General features: G+C 48.1%; 1 protein-coding gene across 5 annotated transcripts in view; it reads right to left on the reverse strand.

The window, feature by feature from the left end:
• The window catches only part of NDP (norrin cystine knot growth factor NDP), a 49,899-nt gene that overhangs the window by 2,084 nt on the left and 29,231 nt on the right, over positions 1-18,584 (reverse strand). For 4 of the 5 annotated variants that reach the window (XM_040468781.1, XM_040468782.1, XM_040468780.1 and 1 more), the window contains exon 2: positions 9,191-9,573. In XM_040468781.1, coding sequence (XP_040324715.1) covers positions 9,191-9,364 — 174 coding nt within the window. In that variant the 5' untranslated portion in view covers positions 9,365-9,573. Of the gene's footprint in view, positions 1-5,918; positions 6,063-9,190; positions 9,574-18,584 lie in introns of those variants that run through there. The other variant, XM_040468783.1, reaches the window with a different exon arrangement.

Below are 18,584 nucleotides of genomic sequence, written 5' to 3' on the forward strand. Positions count from 1 at the left end.
CCCGTCGGTCTGTTAAGCATCTGACTCTTGATCTTGGCCCAGGTCACGAGCTCATGGTTTGTGAGTTTGAACCCCACATCGGGCTCTGAGCTGACAGTGAGGAGCCTGCTTAGGATTTTCTCTGTCCCTCTCCCTCTGCCCCTCCCGCACTCATGCACACTCGCTCTTTCTCTCTCAAAAATAAATAAGCATTAAAGAGAAAAGAATTAAAAGAAAGACATGGCCTGCTCATCTTTCTCAAAGGAATCCAAGATGACTTCTGGTAACTATAGACGATCAGCCCCATTATCGAAGAAGATGCTCGGATGAATCCCGCAAGAGGATACGAGTTGCTAGGAAGCGACCAGCTGGGCTTGGTGAAGTGGGGGGTAGGACCTATTGACTTATTTTCTCTGAAAGATCGCAGGGGCAGAGAGGAAATGGCAGCTATAAACCGTCTCGGTTTTATGAAAGCGTTGGTGCCATCCTGCCTGCCCGTTGATAGGCAAAACGGACAGGACCTGAAATAGGTTTTGAGAGATTATGCCATAAATCAGCAGCACACGGGCCAGTCTCTGGTGCCCACCCCATCCCCCTAATGAGAGGGATTCCAAGGTCTTCTAAATGTGCTCATCTCTAGTGCGGGTCATCTCCTAGGCAGATTAAGCAATATTCAGAGATCACCTCCCCAGACGGAAGTCTTCAGAAGTCCAATTTCAGTCCAGATGAATGTAGTGAATCCGTGTCCACAGATTTAATTCAAAGGGGCACGGACATGGTGGTGCATCATACCCGAATGATGCAAATGCAGGTGAACTGAGTGTAGACCTTGGATGACCATGCAATTAACACTGTCCATAAAACGACCAAGTCAGCAACGTTGGGCCACTGGTAGAAGCACTAACCTGACCGTGATTTCACTAAACGTGTTCAAGGGTCTCACGCTCCACCTTCGGCTCTTTCTGAAGGACAAGAACTCCAGCGCTGAAAAGACCCCGAGACCACCTCCAACGGATCCCCCTCTCTCCGCAGCTGGATTTTTGCGCAAGGAGAACGCACAGACATGTGCCATAAACGCATTCGGTGGCTGCCTCCAGCCTTCAGAATAAAACCCCAGATCCTGAAAGGGTATTAAGATCCTCTGTGACCCGGATGTCACATCTTTCCAGTCTTACTTAAAACTGTTCTCATTGCCATCACCCACTCCCTGTTCTGATCAAGCCGAATCAGTTAGGAGTTCAGGGAACCGCCCTGAATTTCCCTGCCTCTTGCCTTCGCTTGTGTCTTTCGTCTCTCAGGAATGCCCTTTCCTCCTAGCTCTGCTTAATGAAATCCCGACTATCCTCCATTGCCACGTTCAGATGCCCTCTCCTCGAAGAAGGCACCATGAAAGAATGATCGGGGCCCTTGATGGTCTCGACACACACGTGCAAATCTCCCCTCTGGGAGATTTCCAGTATATGGATCCCATCACAACGCTGGAAATGCTATAAAAGGCTAGCTTTGTTTTGTGAATGTGCGTTGGAGGGGTACAGCCGGGAGCTTGGAAGGGAAGATCGAGAAACGCGTGTCATTACGGGACGGAAGGGATAAATGTCTGCTTTTCCAGGCTCGCTCTCGGCCGTGCCTCGCCTGTTTTATGGCTTTCACGAGGATCTTCTCACCTCTTCCAGGCCAGAGCTTCTCAAACTATAATGGGCATGTCAATCAGCTGGGGATCTTGCTAAAACGCAGATTGTGACTGAGTAGTTCCGGCCGAGGCCGGAGAGCCTGCGTTTCTCGCCGGATTCTGGTTGATGTCGGTACTGCTGCACGTCCACGCTTTGAGTAGCAAAGTGGGAGAGTCTGACAGGTTCCACACTAGATGGGCCACTAGATAGCAGTCATTTAGCCAATAATAATAATGGCAGCTAACGTTTACTGAGTGCTTACAACACTTACAATCTCATTTACTCCTCATAGCATTCCCCTGCTGGGGTACGATTATTAGCTGTAGTATTATTATAGATGAGGAAAGCGAGGCTTTAGAGAGTTTAAGTAACTTGCCCAAACTCACATATCTGGTGAAAGGCAGAGCTGGAATCAAACCCGGGTCTGTCCAAAACCAACCCCCCCTGGTCTAAATCATAGCAAAATGTTTCCCTGAAGCATGAGCCAGCTCCCACCCTTCTCTCATCTACTTTGACCTGATTCTGGGAGCCCTAACCTGATCAAAAGCATAGGAGTCTGCCCTTTTTCTTATGAACTTCTTGGGAGATAGCATCACTGCCTCCGAACTTACGCAGAGCTGAATGGTGAAAGTGCCCTCCTAAATAATATCTCCTCCGCTACCGAGACCCTCCCCCGGTTCCATCGTCCAGCGATTGGGGGACTTCTGGGGACTCCCAGAAATTCCTTGGATGGTGCCACACCACACAGTGTCTAACTCCTTAACCCACTCACCCTTCGGTTCAACAAACCTTCACCACCTTCAAACATCAGTTCACCCGCCAAAATCCAGTTTGCGGGTCAGATGCACCCCCCTCATGCCTGGGGGACTTGGCCGTGTCTTACTAACACGGGAAGACTCTTCACTGTGCACTCAACTGCTCCTAACAAAGGGCATCCACACGACTCCTTTGCGAAATCAGGAAACGACCTCGTTTTGCCAGCGAGCCCGCACGGGGCTCCACCATTAAAGGAGAAGCTTCAACAGTTGGTTGGTGCTCATTGACCTTCTGTTGACGTCTCACAGCTCAGGGGGGTGACAGACACACATTATCTGCTTTGGGTCCAGTTTAATGTTGGCTGTCTTATGTTCCCCAGACAAGTGGCCTGATTCTGGGAAGCTAGGCGACTTCTCCAGCGGTCCCTTGGGAGCCCCCCAACCTTAGAGTCACTTGGCTCCCGCTGGATGTGGCCAGCTCCTTCTAATACCAACAGAGCTGTGGGCTCCTTCCTGTTGTCACCTGATTTCCGTGGGCTGGGGCTAAGGGGAATGCAAGGCCCTCGGGTAATAATAACAGAACAGTAATGATGACGCTATATAACACGTATTGAACATTTAGCAGGCTCCAGGCTCTGTGCCAAGCCCGTCATGTGCAATCTCATTCTTAACAGCCATCTCAAAAGCTAAGCCTTCCCCATTTTACAAATGAAGCCCTGAAAAGGCAGAGGAGAAGTCACTGGCCTGAAATCACATAGCTGCATAACGGAGGGTCAGAATGCTGAACAGAGACAGCTTCATTGCTGAGTCCTCCGTCCTAACCATGACAGTCAGCCTGTCAAGCCCCTGTCAACCCCAGCGAGTTGCTCCAGGTGGTCATGGGCAAGTTCAGGCTACATCGTGAGGGTTACAGCCTGCTGTGATTCCTGGGTCGCGACCAAGGGTTGCACCCGGAGACTTGCCCGTACGTCTTGGGCAGTTGGGTCCTCTCCTGCTGTATACACCTATCTTCTGAGTGAGAGAAAACCCAACCACAGATGGTTTTCATCGCTCCTTGTTGAAAGATTCTTACCGTTGCCAAAGCCACTTTCCTCGTCTGTCATGTGGAACCCCTGTGAATTCCTGGCTCAGGCCATGACTGACGAGGTGTCTTCATCGGTTTCAGAATAAAGACGCAGAATAAATACTTTGCCCACAGATGGGGAGCCTGGGTGGCTCAGTCGGTTAAGCGTCTGACTCTCGATCTTGGCTCAGGTCCTGATCAGGTCTCACAGTTCGTGAGTTCGAGCCCTGCATCGGGTTTTGTACCGACAGTGTAGCTCCTGCTTGGGATTCTCTCTCTCCTCTCTCTCTGCCCCTATCCTGCCCTCTCTCTCTCTCTCAATAACTAAATAAACTTAAAAAAAAAAAAAGACTTTGCACACAAAACATCCTATGCTAAAACCGGATTTTGGCTATTTTGCCTCAGTTAAGTGAGAAACTATTTTTTTTCTTTTTCTTTTTTTTGCCTTTTTTTCTCAGCAGTGAACAAGACATACCCCTTATTCCCTGGCACCTCCTGGAGACCCATTTCTGCCCTCCCGGGCACCCTCAATAAATGACTATTCAGCTCATCTCCAGACACCCAGGTCAACCCCCAAAGGGTCCGTGCCCGGCTGAGGGTGTCAGCAAAATTGCAACCAGAGGAATGAAGCAGTATGGGGAATGATGGGATCTGGTCCCCTTCACTCTGGTCACAGCTGAAACAGTTGCAAAACCTTTGCACACAGAGCATTGCCCTTCCCTCTATACCCCATTTATTGTCTTCTTTTCCCCCTGATTTTTGTGCCTCCAGTACTGGCTACGGTACCTGTACGTAGTGGGCATTCAGGATAAAATCATTCCTTAAAAAAAACAACAACAACAACAACAACAAAAAAACCCAAAACAAGTCCTGGGGCGTCTGGGTGCCTCAGTCGGTTAAGTGTCCGACTTCGGCTCAGGTCATGCTCTCACGGTCTGTGAGTTCAAGCCCTGCGACGGGGTCTGTGCTGACAGCTCGGAGCCTGGAACCCGCTTCTGATTCTGTGTCTCCCTCTCTCTCTGCCCCTCCCCTGCTCAGTCTCTCTCTCTCTCACACACACACACAAATAATAGACATTAAAAATACAAAATAAGGGGGCGCCTGGGTGGCGCAGTCGGTTAAGCGTCCGACTTCAGCCAGGTCACGATCTCGCGGTCCGTGAGTTCGAGCCCCGCGTCAGGCTCTGGGCCGATGGCTCAGAGCCTGGAGCCTGTTTCCGATTCTGTGTCTCCCTCTCTCTCTGCCCCTCCCCCATTCATGCTCTGTCTCTCTCTGTCCCAAAAATAAATAAACGTTGAAAAAAAATTTAAAAAAAAAAAATTTTTTTTTAAATACAAAATAAGAAAAAAAAAAGAAGTCCTATCTCTCCAAGAGTTGATTGTGTGATTGTGTTATAAGTTCAATATTCCGGACTCTCCCTATGTCTTCTACCACAGTATGAGCTTCCTGGGTGGCACTGGGAGAGAGATCTTAACAGCTCCCTCCGAATCCCAAGGCGTAACCCTTGGCCTGCCAGGCCCCTTTACCTCTGGGAATTTTCCCAGGCTTTATCCCCTGAACTGTCCTTCTCCTCGGCTGCTGGGCTTGTGGCCCTTGAGTTCAGACAGTCATCTGCCCTGGTCCCATGTCCCTGCGGGGCCACCATCTCCCAGCTCCGACTTCACAGGCCTCCCTTACTAGGTTGCCTTCCAGCTTCGTTTCCTGAAAACCCCTCCCTGGCTCCAATCCAGAACCGGCCCCGCCCTCCTCCACTCACCTGGGACGGGAGGTCAGACAGCGGGATCTGCCTCTCTTCTGCTTTTATTCCCACTCTTAGCAGCCAGCGTGATGGCTTACGCTTACGTTGCTTTTCGGCACGCTCCCCCCACCCCCGCCAGGTTTCCGTGCTAAACCAGAACCCCAATGAGGTTCGTTTTCCTAATCCTTTAAGGCTATCCGAGATCCCAACCGTTATTGAGGTCTTAGTAGTGACTGAAATAGAAAAGTGAGTCTGAACACCTGTCCGGTTCATAACTTCATCATCGAGATCATAACATCGTTTCTTAACGTCTATGATATGCCCGACACCGCGCCGCGTGCTTGGCAAACATCGTCACCCATGCCCATCCATACCCCACCTTCAGATAGGCGGCATTGGCTCCAGTTTACGTGGGAACAAGTCGAGGCACCCAAGAATTACTTCACTTCTCCCAAAGCCACCCATTGGGCGCACTGTGGAGCTGGAAATAGGAAACCGGCTCCCTCTCACTTCAAAGTCTGAGATGCCTCAGCTCCCTTCAAGATTCCACTAACCACTGACCTTCTGCCTGTTTGCTCTAGAGCCTTTACGCACTCAGAATGTCAGGGAAGACTGTCAGTGAACCTGCCACTCCCGGGATCCTTTGTACCCAGTCCTAGGAAGTGTCACCCCCGAAAGCTAGCAGGCACATCTTAATTTGTGGCCACACTGACCTCCCTGGTGGACCACGGTGGCCAGTCTTCTCTGCCGGACTCCATCACAGCCCTTTCCTGAACTGCTAGGCGATGGGCGCCAGGCCTCTGGAACTCAGGGCAAGGGGGATCAGATAGGCTCATGGAAGACTCCCACTATTCTTCCTATTTCTCTAGAAACATTGCAGAGTAGAAATCACTATCTCCCGTGGATCCGAAGCTGAGCCTGGACTTCGAAATAGTGGCTTCTCCAGGGGCGCCTGGGTGGTTCAGTCAATGAAGCATCTGACTTCAGCTCAGGTCATGATCTCGCGGTCTGTGAGTTCGAGCCCTGCGTCAGGCTCTGTGCTGACAGCTCAGAGCCGGGAGCCTGTTTCAGATTCTGTGTCTCCCTCTCTCTCAGACCCTCCCTTGTTCATGCTCTGTCTCAAAAATAAATAAGTGTTAAAAAAAAATTTTTTTTAAAGTGGCTTCTCCATTCTACTTGCAATTTTCCAACATGAAGATCCCAGCGGTCGAAAGAAATGATCTGAAACAGACACTCTCACTCTTGGACTAAACGAGGAATCTATGCTGAATACGTTTTTACACTTTTTAATTTTTTTTTTTAATTTGATTTTTGAGAGAAGGAGAGAGAGCAGGGGAGGGGCAGAGAGCGAGGGAGACACAGAATCGGAAGCAGGCTCCAGGCTCCGAGCTGTCTGCACAGAGCCCGACGCGGGGCTCAAACCCACGAACCGTGAGATCATGACCTGAGTCGAAGTCGGACGCGTAACCGACTGATCCACCCAGGCGCCCCTGAGTACTTTTTTAGGGTTTCAGTTTTCCCTACCGGTAAAATGGGATCGGTAATGCCTTCGAACATGGGTTTGCTGGCAATGATTAGATCATATATTATGAGATGCTCTCCCTCCCCTAAGCCTGGCTCGCACTCTCCCGTTCACCTGTCTTCCCAAGGCCAGACAGTGGGATAAATGTAAGTCAGGAAGTATTAACAAGCAACAGGCCAACGGTAGACATGTGTCGAGTAAATAACAGTCTTTGAACAGCATGTGGAGGGATGCTTTTCACAGAGAGGAAAGATCTAGCCTGGTCTCCTCCGCTGTAAAAACCCTTGGTGCCTGTTTTCTAGACACAGGCTAAAGGTTTTATCCCGAGTCTGTCAAGACGAACAGTTTCGTTAACGAGACCCATTAGAAAGAAAACCAGCCTGAGTCTGTGAGAGTCAAGAATTATAGAATATTTAAAAATGAAAACCAAAAAAATAAAATAAAATAAAATAAAATAAAATAAAATAAAATAAAAATGAAAACCAGTTTTTGTTCCTGGACACATAGAGCAAATCCAATCCAGAAAAGGTCTGGGTGGTTCAAATTCTGCCAGGCATATTTTAAGACCGAGAAAGAAAGGTTTATAATTACGAGCACCATTTACATGATAATATTGCTATATCTGACATAGTTTGGGATGTTTGGAAACAGATTGTTCCCACAGAACTACAAACATTTCGGCTACTATCACAAGTTTGTGCTATTTATGGTGGCATTCTGGAAGAAACAGACGTGAACAAAGGTGGGCCAAAGTTTGTGTCTGCGAATCGTGCTGCAGCACCATGAGTGTGTGGGGCTCAAGTTCACGGCATCTCTTCTTTCAAATACTAGTGGAGGAGAAGCTAATAATTGCTGAGGCCCACAGTCTTTGAGCAATCGCAGTTGTAAAAACATGTCCCGACTTTTTTCCCTCAATTTGCTTTAGTTTTTTTTTCCCCTCAGAAGGGATTGCAATCTTGCAAAAATGTAAGTTTATCTGTTTACTCCTTTTTTTTTTTTTTTAGTTCTATAACTACAAATGAGAGCCAGAAAGTTTTTAAGTGGAAAGTCTCTCTATTTTTCCCACAGTCCTAGATCTTATTAATATAATGGGTAAAATGATTTAACTCAAATTCTGATTCCCCCAAACTAAAACAAGCCATTATCATCGAGGTGTAATCAGAGAAGTGATGGAAATTTTAAAGGCAGACAGAAGTCATAATGTTCTTAAATGGAGGGTAGGGACATTAACTTATATGGTCTTAATTCTCGTGGTTGATATTACCCAAAGTTCTTAATTATACTGGTAATTTAAAAAATACTTGCCATATGAGAATGCTTAAGCAGTTTTGGTCTCAGGACTGCAGTGAAAATCTCTGAGGTTGGGCTAAAAGGATTCCTATTTACCAAATGTGGGCACATTTCATTCATGTGACTGGGGGCAGTGACGGTCGTGACATTTTTCAGTCTGAGTCTGTTCTTCGCTACTATGTGCCTCCCTTCTGGGTGGTCCAGGTGGCCGGCCACTGTCGGTGGCCTTTGAAGCATGGTACTCCTTCTCACGCCTCGTCCCAACACTGAGACATTACCCGCACAGGATGCCTCCACAAATGAGCATACAACCTACTCCAGACAAGAATGGTTTGGATAATCCACGTCAGAATGATAAATGATCAAACTGCCACTTATCTTTCGAAATCATCGTAACGTAAACGTGGCAGGTGGAGAAAGGTTTGGGCCACGAGGCCGGTGAGCAACTATGTCATCAGGCATGGCTTTGAAGAGTCCCCCTGAGAAGTACGATTTGCTGCTCAACCACATTTCTTGCCTCTGTTTCCTCTTTATTGCCAGTGAAAGTAGAAGGAGTTTTGATAACCTGTAGATTCCACTTTTTTAAAGTTTATTTATTTTGAAAGAGAGAGAGAGAGAGAGAGAGAGAACGGGGGAGGGGCAGAAAGAGAGTGAGAGGGAGCATCCCAAGCAGGCTCCGCGCTGTCAGTGCAGAGCCCGATTCGGGGCTCGAACCCACGAACCGTGAGAACATGACCTGAGCCGAGATCAAGAGTCAGCTGCTTAACCGACTGAGCCACCCAGGCGCCTCTACTCTACTTTTCTTTGTCGATAAAGAACATTACTGCTCGTGAATTTCACAGCCAGGGACGAAACACACCTCTCTCCCCCGTGCTTAGCAACAATTTCCTTGGGAGAAACTTCCGGCCTTTCCTATGGACTTTGAGCAGCCTGAAAGGAGAGAAGCTGCCTGGGTGTGCACATGGTCAATTAGGCGGCTTTACCGACAAAGGTCCAAAGCATGCTGGGAAACCCGAAAAGCAGGAAAAGCACGATTCTCCCACAAGCCCCATGGGCCAGCCATCTAGCTCAGGTTTGGACTACGATCATGGTTCTGCAGCCCCTGACAAAGGAATACGGCTCCTCTCCCGACTCTGGTAAGTCGCACCACCTTCACCGAGCCCTTCGTCTTACCTTTGAGCTACACTTGTACAACGGGTGACTGATAGAATCAACATAGTGGTGCCTCATGCAGCGCAGAGGGTCCGAGTCGATCATGAACGAGCTGTCCGTTTTGCTGTCTGTATCTCCCATCAGCACCAGCAGGGAGAGCATAGAAAAAGATGCAGCGAGTGCATGATTTCTCATTGTTGTAAGGAAAACTTCTCAGAAGGAACAGCAGAGGGAGGCAGAGGACTAAAGATTGGCAATGCCTTCGCCCCCACCTAGGATCCAGTTCCTTCCCAGCAAAGGGCACGATCTGGCCGGAGCTTTCTGGTTGTCATTGTCCTTTGTGTGTCGGAGTCGGGTCTCACTCTTTCCACTTGCAATCCACCCTCACGATATCTGCCGCACAGCTGGAACGAAAACAGAAATGGTTTTCCCCGGAAACGTTTACCCAGAAAAACGAATGGAGCCCAGGAGGTATTGAGTAGAATTTTTCCATGTCGTTTTGAGGAAAGAGTATCGGTTTCCAGAGTGCCATTAGCACGGGCTGTCCTTCATCCTACCAGCTCCCGCCCCATAGCTTGTGCTACGTATTTATAGCCATTGGGAGGTGGACGCAATGGTTTCAGGAAAGCACATGTTGATTTCAGTTGCCGGAGCCCCACGTTTCTAGGAGCAAGGATAGTTTGAACTCACGGTCAAGATGAAACATGTGGTTCTGGCCCCAGCGTAACTGAATACGGGTGGTCCCATCCCCATCCCTGGCTGGTGGGGGCGGGAGGGTCTATCCAGCTTCTCAGTGAGCTCTGGTGGCCACGTCAAGCGCACAGGACTAGAAAGGAGGCAGGCCAACCCGAATGAACACAGGCCGCGTCCCAGGGGAAAGCAGCTCAGTTTTCATTTCCTAGTCCACCCACCTAGTTTTCCCCTTCTGTGCTCTGGGCCCATCCTGTTTTCGTTTGAAGCCCCGTGCCACCCAGCATCAATGACAAAGTGCATCTGAAATACACATTATGCGCGCCGGCCCCCAGTGTGGTTAAAGCGACACCCGCGTTATTTGCCAAAGAGTCACACGTTTCCGCAGAGCCTCTGTAGCCTGAGCACCTGGTATAATGTGACAAAGTAAGTGGTCGTCAGAGCAAACGCTTACCATTACGATGGGATCAGGGTATACCAGTTGTCCTGGAATTTGCTTTGTGCTTTTTCTTTTTTTAATATATGTATTTCTTTAAAGTTTATTTATTATTGAGAAACAGAGAGAGACAGAGCACGAGCAGGGGAGGGGCAGAGAGACAGGGAGACACAGAATCCGAAGCGGGCTCCAGGCTCTGAGCTGTCAGCACAGAGTCTGAGGCGGGGCTCGAGCTCACAAACCGCGAGATCATGACCTGAGCCCGAGCCGGAGGCTTAACCGACTGAGCCACCCACGTGCCCCAAAACTTGCTTTATTCTTTCAACTATGTACTTCTTGGGCAAGGGACTGAGGTCCTGAGAGCTCCTCATTTCACCTCACTGGCCCCCCTCCACATGGCCAACATGGGTGCTTTTTATCCCACCAGATGAGGAGCGTCAAAAATATTTGCAAACAGGGGCGCCTGGGTGGCGCAGTCGGTTGGGCGTCCGACTTCAGCCAGGTCACGATCTCGCGGTCCGTGAGTTCGAGCCCCGCGTCGGGCTCTGGGCTGATGGCTCAGAGCCTGGAGCCTGTTTCCGATTCTGTGTCTCCCTCTCTCTCTGCCCCTCGCCCGTTCATGCTCTGTCTCTCTCTGTCCCAAAAATAAATAAACGTTGAAAAAAAAAATTTTTTTTTAAAAATATTTGCAAACTTTTAGGAAAACTAGGGGGACCTGTCGTTACATCCCAAACAAAAGGAACGTGATAATGAAAGCTTCAGACAAACTTTCAAAAGGTATTTCAGATAAGAGTTTGATTATTTTGTTCATGGTACAACATTTTTTTTAACTTCCTACTTATGGCCAGTCCAAATAAACAGGGCAAAGTAATGATAAGATCCAGATAAGAAGTTCAAGTCCCCGTAAGTCAATTCGTTTTGCTCCAATAGAATGGCCCCAGACCCACTTAGCCTCAGTTAGCTCTCTTGTGAGTGGGGGGGTGGGGGATCCCAGGCTGAAAAGTGTATGTGACAAAGGGCCGTTTCAGAGAACGGCATCCCTGGTGATGGCATAATCTCATCGCGAGTGTTTCTGGGAAATCCTATAAATGGCAGGACGGGCAGGGACCAGTAATAAGAAGACCAACCTGAGCTGGAGCACTGCCATCGATTAGCTGGGAGACCTTGCACAGGGCATTTCAACTGGTCTGGCCTCAGTTTCCCCATCTGTAGAGTAGGAGAGTTGGAAAAGATGGCGCCTACAGTCCCCTCTTGTTCTAAAACGGCCCCGCCTGATACACACGGATTCAGTCACCACCGTCTCCAAATGTAGAAGACAGTCCTAAAGGTAAGACCATATCTTCACACAACTTTGCACCACTTTCTTTTATGAGCTTGCTAATGGCAACATCTCATGAAAACTGATCAACCTGGGGCGCCTGGGTGGCTCAGTCGGTTAAGCGTCCCACTCTTGGTTTTGGCTCAGGTCATGATCTGGTGGTTTTGTGAGTTCAAGCCCTGCGCTGGCAGCACAGAACTTCCTTGGGATTCTCTGTCTCCCTCTCTCTCTGCTCCTCCCCACTAGCGCTGTCTCTGCCTCTCTCAAAATAAATAAATAAGCTTTAAAAAATTTATTTTTATTTATTTATTTATAAAAAAAATGTTTTAATGTTTATTTATTTCTGAGAGACAGAGAGAAACAGAGTGCAAGTGAGGGAGGGGCAGAGAAAGAGGGAGGCACAGAATCTGAAGCAGGCTCCAGGCTCCGAGCCGTCCGCACAGAGCCCGACGTGGGGCTTGAACTCATGAACCGTGAGATCATGACCTGATCTAAAGTCAGCCGCTCAACCAACTGAGCCACCCAGGCGCCCCCCCCCCCATTTTTTTATTTTTAAAAAATTGGTCAAACCTGAGCCTAAAGCTCCAAACTGGCAAAGAATGACAAAGAGCATTTTTGTTTTGTTTTGTTTTCTTTTCGGCTGCACATCACACTGAAACTCACCAAGATTTCACCTCAAAGAGCCAGAGCTTTCTAGGGTTCAACGTTCAGAAGCTGCAGCATTACTGACCATTTCCTGAGTTTCAATATGACTATATTATCCCAAGTGGTTATCTGTCTCTTTGAAGCCTTAATTAGTCTCAGAAAAGGAATTTATAGATTTCTCCTTTTACCGCTCCAGCCCTACAGGTATTTTCCCCCAGGAATCGGCGGTGAAGGGGTGAAGGGAAAGGCAGACATTCTGGTCCTGGCCCTCCCTCCCCACTTCCAGCCACTTCTCTTCAGAGCCGATGGCCAGCAGGGATGGTTAAATGAACAAAGCAAAATGAAAGAAAAACCCGTAGCTTGATGGCAAACAAACAAAACAAAGAAACAAAGAAACAAAAAAAAACAAGCAAACGACATCCAATGACAAGACCCTATATATGTGAATGTCGAGACCCAGCTAGTCCATTTCTGAGAATTACCCTCCGTGTGAGATCACACAAGCATATGGCTATTCACTCCAACGTTGGTTGTCATGGCATAAAGTTGGACACTGCACAAAATACCCATCACCAAGGGACTGGCTAAATATATTATACAGCATTCACACAATGGAATACTATGCAACTGTATAAAGAAGGATGCAGTGACTCTACTAATTTGTGTGTGATAAGAACATATATTTGTGTTCATTTATATTGGCACAGAGTTGTTCTGGCAGGGTAGTCAAGAAGCTCTACGATGAGCTATTTGCGACAGCGGGAGGATAGGCATGGGAGGAAGACTTTTCACTGTATACAGACATCTATTTTCTTTGTGCATTTCTGAACTTGTAAATGTATTGCCCATCCAAAATTTCATTCAAAAAAATTACACTTTGTCTTTTCAAAACTTGGCTTAAAAATAGCAATTAAGTTAATGGATGCTTACGATTTGTGCCAGTTTGAGTATTTTCGTAGTATTATATTTTTATCTCTTATAAATATTGGAAGACGTGTTAGTCTCTTTTTTAATTTTTTTTTTTTAATTTGAGAGAGAGAGAGAGAGAGAGAGAGAGAGAGAGAGACCACCAGTGGGGGAGGGGGCAGAAGGAGAGAGAGAGAGAATCTCAAGCAGGCTCAGCATGGAACCTGATACAGGGCTCGATCCCAGGACCCCGGGATCACGACCTGAGCCGAAATCAAGAGTGGGACGCTCAGCTGCTCAACCGACTGAGCCGCGTAGGGGCTAGTCTCGTTTCTTAGTCAAACATTGTTCCTGGTGGATCATTTGGTTCTTAAGCACTACTGCCACCTAGTAGCAACATCCTGAATTGCAAGCACAGTTGAATTTTTTTTTTTTTTTTCCTAAAAGGTAAAGATACTTTTTGCAAAAGTATTTTGCCAACAAATGCTGGGAAGCGTAGAACGGCAAAGAGATAGTTAATGTCACACAAAATGTAACTTTATTATCTGATTTTCTCGTTGAAGATAAGCTGAACCCAGAAGTGGTAATAAAGTATAAAAGCATGACAGGGAAAATGTTGCTTTACTGCTGATAAGAAATACATTTTTCATTTCCACACACTCACAAAGCATGGTACTTTTTGTTCAGTTTTCATGTTAAACTCCGAAACAAGAATCCAAGCAGCAATGTACATATGCCACAGAACTCACAGAGCTCTCAAAACATAAAGGTCAGATTCTTGCAACTTAACATTGGGATTTTTGCCTGAAGTGCTCAAATCCAATGAACCGCCACCGTCGTGTGGAAGAAGAAGTAAACCTCACGCTCAAACAAAGAGCGATGTTAAATCAAGTTGTCCTAAGGCCGTGTTGGTGGCGGGTGCATAGGGGAGAAGCGCACAGGGCCAGGGGAAGCATTCACGAAGAGGAACACGAAAATGAGGGAAATTCACATCACCCGAGAGCCCTGATTTACAGCGGCTTAGCGGCAATTGATGTCTGTCTTGAAGGAGCTCCTGTCACTTTTCCCAAAGTTAAATTAATTCCAATTTGCTTTCTGTCTTTCTTTCTTTCAGCCACATAGCATCAAAAATCAAATGCTGCCCATCGAGACTGAGAACCTCGGCCTGGCCAGCGATGGATTGAATGAGAAAGCGACTCTCTTGCTGAACTCAGGAGCTCCAGGGCCGCCCCGTGCGCTGGGTACGGTCTCTGACACACGGACTTGGCCGACGTACAGAGCCCACATTCTCATCCCTCCGATGTAGAGCCTCTGCCGGCAGGAGAGGCACGTAGGCCCGCGTGCCCGACTTTGGAGCTACCCTCCAAACGATACCAGTGGAAAAGAACAACTGGTGCCCAGATTTCCCCACCTGTCATCCTCGGGGAAATAATATAGCAGAGCTTACAGCGGGCCCAGCCTCCTGGGTGAGAGATGGTGTTGTGGCCACAGATCAGCTCACTCTTGGGCTGACCTTCTGCCTGGCAGAGGCCGGACTGCTGGTTTCACGCAAGTTATTCCGGCAACAGGCTAAGACAAGCGGCCTGTGCCAAGAATGGCCTTATTCTTGCCCCGCTTGCCAGGCGAGAGAGGGCAGTGCTTGGGTATCCATATTCCCACCCGGAGGCTGTTTTCAGTATTGATAGATGCAAGTAATGCCTCCCGTGGCTCCTTTCTTTTCGTTTCTTTTTTTAATTTTTTAAAATATTTTTTACTTATTTTTGAGAGAGAGGAAGAGACAGAGCACGAGTGGGAGAGGGGCAGGCGGAGAGGGAGACACAGAATCCGAAGCAGGCTCCAGGCTCTGAGCTGTCAGCACAGAGCCCCACGCAGGGCTCAAACCCATGAACCGTGAGACCGCGACCTGAGCCAAAGTCGGACGCTTAACCGGCTGAGCCATCCAGGCGCCCCTCCTGTGGCTTCTTTGTACAAATATGTGTTTAACACACATTCGTTAAGCACCTACGATGTGTCTCCTTTTGCTCTAGCAGATAACAGTTGGGGGGGGGGGGGAATAGGGCCTATTCTGGTGCCTTCTTCCAGCTCACTGCATCTACGAGCAAAGAGGCTTGGCCTGTTGTTTCCTGGGTAATTTTTTGGACACCAGGATCAACTCTCTTAACATCTAATTCATATCTAACACGCATTGCATCATTTCTAAGAAGATTAAGTTAAACAGATAGAACATCATGACTTCGGAATGGCGTCAGTGTAACAGACAGAATGATTTGATATTTCCTATCATTTAAAACAACCCTGGCGCCAGGGTGGCTCAGTCGGTGGAGCATCCGACTTTGGCTCCGGTCACGATCTCACGGTTCGTGAGTTCGAGCCCCATTTAGGGCTCTGTGCTGACCGCTCGGAGCCCGGAACCTGCTTCGGGTTCTGTGTCTCCCTCTCTCTCTGCCCACCCCCCACCCCCCACTCATGTTCTCTCCCTGTCTCTCAAAACTAAATGAAAACATTTAAAAAAATTTAAACAAGCCTCTCAGGCACGAGTAAGGGTAAACATGGCAGAACACACAGCCTCTCTCAAAGGAACGGCCAGAAAGAAAACGAGAAGACTGAAGTGTGGAAGAAAGCTTGCCTTGAGAGGACGCATCACACCTAGGCTTTTCGAAAAAGAAAGAATTCTAGGTCTAATCAGAGAGTGTGAATGCTAAGTAACTCCTTTTCAGGAACTCCAAGAATTCCAATTGGATCTAGTCAACTAGATGCCTTGGAGAATAAGTCAGATGCCTCTTCCCAAGGCACTTAATTTATAAACTGTAAACAGCATGTTGGATTTTATAAAGCATGCCATGCGCTCAACGAATGGTTTTTGATATTATTCCCATCTGGCGGCACATCAGTAAGCGGCCAAGCAGTCAAGCCCGGGCTGACCCGGGGGCAGCGGTACTGAGGCTGGGCAACCACAAGGTCACTGGGGAGGGTGTGGCTCACGCCCTTGTCATCTCCCCGTGTCTATTCTCCGATGGGGGGGGCGGGGCGCGTGGGGTGTGAGGCCACGCCTGCCTCCACTGTGCACCTTGGGAGAGAGACGGCAACTTCTTTGCAAGTCGACCTGAGTCCTCCCGTCTGGGATGGGACTCTGTGTTCTCACCACCTGCATTCCTAGCCACGCATGGCCAAAGGCAGCAGTGGCAGTGATGGAGAGAGGAGTGGTGGGACAAGCAAGGCGCGGGGGGAGGACCACAGCGTGGGAAAAAGGCAGTAAATCACGATCCCGGAGGAACGAAGGGTGCAAAAAAGAAGGACTGGGAATAGAAGTGATTTCTGAGGATGAGTCAAGTGTCAAGTGGCCCCTCCTATGTGTGTGTGTCCTTGGATTAAATAGTTTTACTGTCTGGGGAGGGACTGGTGTGGGAGGACTTGACTTTGAGACTTGACTGAAACTTAAAAATCCTGATTTTCGGGACCTCCAGAGGAGCCTCTCGTTAGTCAACCTCCCGCTTACCTACAGCTTTCAATTCTTCTTCCCCAAACCCACTGCCAGCCTGGGTTCAGTGTCCCATGCCCCAGTGTTCTGCACTCATTTGTTAGAAATATTAGATAATTATTCCACTGCATTCTGAAACCAGAAGAGCATTTTTAGAATTTTTTTTAAAAGATCATTTTTGTGTGTGAAAGAGAGAGAGAGAGAGAGAGAGAAACAGCATGAGTGGGGAAGGGGCAGGGAGAGAAGGGGACAGAGCTCTATGCTGACAGAAGCGTGCCCGACATAGGGCTCGAACTCACGAACTGCAAGATCATGACCTGAGCCAAAGTCAGACGCTCAACTGACTGGGCCACCCAGGCGCCCCTGAAACCAGAAACCCTTCCCCTCACTGGCTGGGTGATCCCGAGCAAGTCCCTTGCCTTCTCCGGGACACAGTTTTCTCATCTACAAAATGAACGGACTGCTCTAGATGCTGGTGGGGTTTTATCCATTTCCAACATCCTCCAACTCTATCCTACCTTCTCAGAGTACGGCAAGTGCTTTGGGGCTTCATTTTCCCCGAAGCAACCTTTCTTACTCCAGAAGTTAATGATTGCAGAAAAGTCCAAACAAGTCGTAACGTGGGGCCTGAAGCAAAACCGAAGGTCAAGCCATAGGAATTTGCCCTTTTGATGAGACCGTATTGGTGGCCTGAAATAAAAATAGCCCTAAATAACCAATTGACTCAGTCCCTGAATGTACCAACTATAGTTATAAATTAGTGATATGCTGTTCGTAGTAAGAAGTGGTTGGCGAGGATATGTAACCAGTCCCTATGTCTCTTAGACCCGTCTTAAAATTTGCAGTGTTTCTTTCCAGTCTCCACCAAATGGGTTCAACCCTCCTGCACTTTTCCTACGAATGACCTTATTCCTAAACCGAGGTTGAGCCCCAGATCGGCGTCCCCTGGTGGGGCCATCTGTGACACTCTGGTTCGGGATAGAAGAGGAAGATTAGTTAGAAGGGTCGTCTTCTTGGTGGATGCAAAATGAATAAGGTCCTAGCGGTCAAGAGCAAGGCACTCTGCTTGGTAAAGCATCCATAGAACCCTTATGCTAGTGGAGGTACATTCCTGAAGCCCCGGGTGGGGACTCGGGTCTAAAAGAGTTGCCTGTTGGTGATGGCTCTTGGATCCAGTGCTGGGCTTCTGTGGGCTTCTATAGTTTCTATGAAAAGACCCATTCTGAGTTCTTAATGGTTGATATAACTAACCGACTTTTAGAGTACAAAACCTGGCATAAATTGGAAGTGATGAAGTCTGACTACCCGTGTGTGTCAAAAAGCACGATCTGGTTGAAGTCTTTTCCTCGGGGGGGTTTGGATTATTTCTGTAAATCTACCACTCCACTGAAAGCTGTGGCTGATACGGTGACGAGCTGTCAGAAAATGCTTAGGGGTGGCCTTTCCCCGGGAAAGAAAAGGTGACCAGGTGTTCTGGGGACCCTAGTGCCGGTGCAATTCGATACTTGCTCTGCCGCTGGACTGCTGGCTTTGGTGTGGCCTTAGGAGAAGAGAGGTGACCAATGTTAGCTCAGGGTACAGGCTTCCTTTTGCCCTGGAGCCAAATGAGTATGTTGGCTTTTCTTCAAAGTATCCAGCAAAGTGTTTCCAAAGCTGCGTTTGAATCTCCTCACCCGCAACAACGATTTGGAATGGTGGGTAGTTGATCTCACCTAACAGCTGTAGAGCCCTTAGTTAGAAATGGGGCATAAACAATGGGACAAACTCGCTCTTCCCAGTCTCCATAGTTTGAAGGAAAGAAAAAATCACAGAAATGTATCAAGTCCTAAAATATCGCCTTGTGCTTTAAAAAAAAAAAAAATCGGACTTTGATTTTTCACGTCCATTTTAGGCACGTATGTGCCTACATTTCACTGCGAGCTGAGGATGGGGATATTTCCTC

This window comes from Herpailurus yagouaroundi, unplaced genomic scaffold (assembly GCF_014898765.1).
Source record: "Herpailurus yagouaroundi ecotype Mexico unplaced genomic scaffold, PumYag 67793, whole genome shotgun sequence".
Classification (NCBI taxonomy): domain Eukaryota; kingdom Metazoa; phylum Chordata; class Mammalia; order Carnivora; family Felidae; genus Herpailurus; species Herpailurus yagouaroundi.